Source organism: Bison bison, unplaced genomic scaffold, assembly GCF_000754665.1.
Source record: "Bison bison bison isolate TAMUID 2011002044 unplaced genomic scaffold, Bison_UMD1.0 scf7180017864371, whole genome shotgun sequence".
NCBI lineage: Eukaryota > Metazoa > Chordata > Mammalia > Artiodactyla > Bovidae > Bison > Bison bison.
The window spans coordinates 5059540-5063770 of NW_011494943.1; the positions used below are offsets into that span (position 1 = coordinate 5059540).

The window sequence follows — 4231 nt, forward strand, 5'->3', positions numbered from 1 at the left end:
GGACTGTAGCCTACCAGGCTCCCCTGTCTGTGGGATTCTCCAGGCAAGAATACTGGAGTGGGTAGCCACTCCCTTCTCCAGGGAATCTTCCAAACTCAGGGATCGAACCCAGGTCTCCTGCACTGCAGGCGGATTCTTTACCATTTGAGCCACCAGGGAAGCCTGTGAATACCCCAAACTGCCTGCAAACAGGTTTGCGTGCAACCATCTCTTACAAGAGGATCCACAGCTCTTAGCAGAGGCTTTGCGGGACTGTGAGCCACAGATGTCTAAGGACGCTTTTATCCTTGCCCTGTGTCTTAAATATGAACCCAAGTGCCCCGGGTGTGCGCTCACACCTGTGTGCGTTCTCAAGCTCTAGGAACCTCTGGGAGACAGCACACACGCTAACAAGCTTTCGGCGTCCACAGTTAAAAAAATAATTTTTTAAAACAAAATGTCATCCCCAGGACATGTAAAACTGAATCAGCCAAGACAAAAAAACTTCAAAAAAAATCAATTATCCATTTAGTCACTGTGAAAATCTATCTTAAAACCCAGAGTCTCTGGGAACATCAAAGCTCTAGTTAAATTTTTAATAAACCATGAAGGCAAGTGTTAAAGAAGAGACCTTTTCAAAGGTAGGTTGGTGACAGAGAAGTTCTTGAAACGGTGCTCATCAAAGGGGACGAAGCTGCCCGAAGGTGCCAGTGAACTTTCCTTCAGACTGAAGTCAGGAGCTTGACACTCTGGGATTGAGCCCCACTGGAGTCTTGGGAAGCACATATATTTATATTTAGATCTTTATTCTTTTTCAACTGGTTAAACAAGGAATCTTATGTGGCAGAAAGAAAGCCACTAATTACTGTGACTGAAAAGATAGCATAAGCATAATTCTCTTCTCCAAGGATTGAGAATTGAATCCATAATTCTCTTCTCCAATAATGTGCTCAACCTGTTAACTCCAACCTGCAGTTAACAGGTTGAACATGTCTGTGGAGGTTTGGGCGCTGCCCTCTGCAGAGCCCTCGGTCTCCCAGTGGGCTCGTCAAGATATTGGGGGTGTGGGACTTCCTCAGAGGTCCAGTGGCTACGACCATGCATGCCCAAGGCAGGGGAGCCAGGTTCGGTCCCTGGTCAGGGAACTAGATCCTACATGCTGTAACTAAGGATCCAGCATGCTGCAATTAAGACCTGGCACAGCCAAATAAAAAAATAAATTTTAAAAATTAATTAATTAAAAAAAATACTAGGGGTGAGCATGACCAGATCTTTCCACGGGGGCAAACCCACTTTGGTCAGATTTGTGCCCAGGGGTCCCACATACAATACCATCTCAATCCATACTGTATAGCAAGCTCCAGGAAAACAATCAAAATAGCTGACTGTTTTTGGGCAAAACCTTGACTTTTACCCAAAGGGAAAAAGCCAAGAGGGAAATGAGAGGGAAACAGAGGCTGAAAAAAAATGAGGCCAATCAGCCTATATGATCATAGGATAGACATTCCTAAGATCAGGACAGAAATACTTGAGGAAAATGCTTCTCGTTTAGAGGAAAGCCTGAGCCTAAAAAATAATTAGACAGTCTTTTGACACATTTCATGTCTATACACACACACATATGTACACAGAGAGACAAACACACACACGTGTAAGGTTTTCCCAAGTGGTGCAGTGGTAAAGAACCCACCTGCCAGTGCAGGACACGCACATTTGACCCTGGGTTGGGAAGATCCCCTGGAGGGCATGGCAACGCACTCCAGTAGTCTTTCTTGGGAAATCCCATGGGCAGAGGAGCCTGGGGGGCTACAGTCCATGGGGTCCCAGAGAGTCGGACACAACTGAGTGACTGAGCACACACATATACATACATGTGTGTATGTATGTATGTGTGTGTGTGTGTGTGTGTGTGTACTGGAATACATAATATATTGAAATTTTGCCTTCTCTAAAAATGACCCCCCAAAATCTTCATTGCACAAGCAAAAGAATTTCAAGTTACCCACCGAGGGATAAACTCGGTTTGGCTGTGGCCTTTTCTCCCACAGACTGAAGCCAGAAGATAACAGTATTCACAAGGGCTTCAAGGAGGAATACGTGCCCCTGGCAAGCTCTGCCCAGAGCAGCCTTCGCGCCTGTGTTGGGGTAACAGGGTGACATTATGAACTCTGCAAGGACTCAGGTAATATATCACCTGGGGCTGCCCCCTGAACAAGGTCATCACTCAAACTTGAGCTCTAAAACTATGAAAGATGAATCAGAGCGTTTAAGAATTCAAGACTGAAGGAGTGAGGGGACTTCCCTGGAGGTCCAGTGCAGGTGGGGGGTTCATCCCAGTCCGGGTACGAAGACCCCACACGCCTCGGGGCAGCGGGGCCCGCGCACCACAAGCCACTACGCCTACGCTGCGACCCGGACCCGACACAACTGAAACGAAGTGAACGAAGTACTTTTCAAAGAAGACTGAAGGAATCAGGAGCGTTATCCACGCTAATAACAGCTTCCGCTTTTCACATGCTCAGACGGCTGCAGTACTGTATATACCGTGTATGTACACATCTGATCTTATTTATCAAAGTAGTGTAGACCACCTTGTACAGAATAGCCCAGTCATCTCAGTCACAGCGTTATCCCCACTTTATAGGTGAGAACACCGAGGTTCAGACAGCTCAAGCCGTTGTCAAGATAAACTATTTAGTAGGCCGTAGAGATGGAACTCTAAAATGTACCACAAGGGATTCCCCAGCATCCCTCAACTTGGCTTTTAATAGTATCTCCTGTATATTTAGCTGTTGTTTCTAGTTATTCTCTATAAAACATATTATTTTTTAAATAGAACACCAAGATTTTTTTTTCAATGAAAATAAATCCAAAGACATGGAACAAATTGGTTCAAATTTGCTAAAAAGGAAAGGATCACAATGCAATCGGGAGGAACCTCTGTATTCTAAGTCAGTCACTAAAGGGATGTGCCTGTAGACTTAAATCATACATAACACAGGACTTTTCTGATGGCCCAGTGGTTAAGATTCTGCACTTCCTCTGCAAAGGGTGCAGGTTATTAATCTGCCTGGCCCATCTCTGGGAACCCTGCGTCTCAGGTGATGGGCATCCTGACCAGGCTCACCTGTGAATGACTGCAAGAAGGAGGAAGGGACACATCCTCCCGGAGGCTGACCGGAACCAGGAAACAAATATTCGCCTTTACTCTCTCCCCTTTCTGTATAAGAGAAGCCTGAATTCCAACTCAGGCAAGATGATTCTTTGGGACGTGAGTGCACCGTCCTCCTGGTTTGCTGGTTTCCCGAATAAAGCTGCTATTCCTTGTCCCAACAACTCACCTCTTGATTTACTGGCCTGCCATGCAGTGAGCAGTACAACCTTGGACGTGGTAACGACAGGGATATCTCCGAAAGATGCCCCCAGGAAGGAAGCAGGTGAGACAAACACCAGTGTAAAACGATACTGAATTCAATACTTTAACGGAGCGTCAGGGGGACCTGCCTGGTGGTCCAGTGGTTAAGAATCTGCCCTTCAATGCACAGGATGTGGATTTGATCCCTAAGCCCACGTGCCACAACTAAGACCCAATGCAGCCAGAAATAAACAAACGTTTAAAAAAATTTTAAAGCATTAAGAAAAGCCACAGACATTCCATGTTTACGAGAGGCAATAGCTAATGAATCTGTGCCCAAATAACTTGGTATCAAATATGTGAAGAAAGGAACTCAGAGGTGGACACCGGAGTGAAATTGTCTGCAGTAACTGGAACAGGAAGTTGGAACATACGATGACCAATCCAGAGCCAGTAACCCGAAAGATAAACTCAGGAAAGACTGGCGCTCCCTCCCCCACGGCCCCCTGAAGCAGGGGTCCCCAGGCTCCGGCCACAGACGGGCACTTGCTGTCAGACCAACGGCAGCACTAGATTAGACATAAAGTGCACAAGAAATGCGGTGCACTCGCAGCATCCCCAAAGCATCCCCACCGCCCCAGTCCACAGAAGCATGGTCTTCCACTAAACCGGTCCCAGATGCCAAGAAGGCTGGGGACCACTGGAGAAAGGACCCGCACCACAGCTGCCCAAGCCCCGCTTCAAGTCGCCGAGCCGACAGAGATGCTCCCCCTGTGGACGCTCGGGCGGGCTCTCACCTGGGATGTTGTGGATGGTGATGGCCAGGATGAGCAGCGCGATCCGCCGCCAGCTGCTGCCGCCGGGCTGCGCCGCGCTGCCCCGAGGTGGCCCGGGGGC

The 4231-nt window shown here is 47.7% G+C and overlaps 1 protein-coding gene across 1 annotated transcript in view; it reads right to left on the reverse strand.

Annotated features, from left to right (window-relative positions):
* The window catches only part of SLC39A11 (solute carrier family 39, member 11), a 291460-nt gene that overhangs the window by 101515 nt on the left and 185714 nt on the right, over positions 1-4231 (reverse strand). Inside the window, exon 7 of the mRNA XM_010856086.1 lies at positions 4132-4231. This exon is cut by the window's right edge and continues 22 nt beyond it. Coding sequence (XP_010854388.1) covers positions 4132-4231 — 100 coding nt within the window. The remainder of the gene's footprint in view (positions 1-4131) is intronic.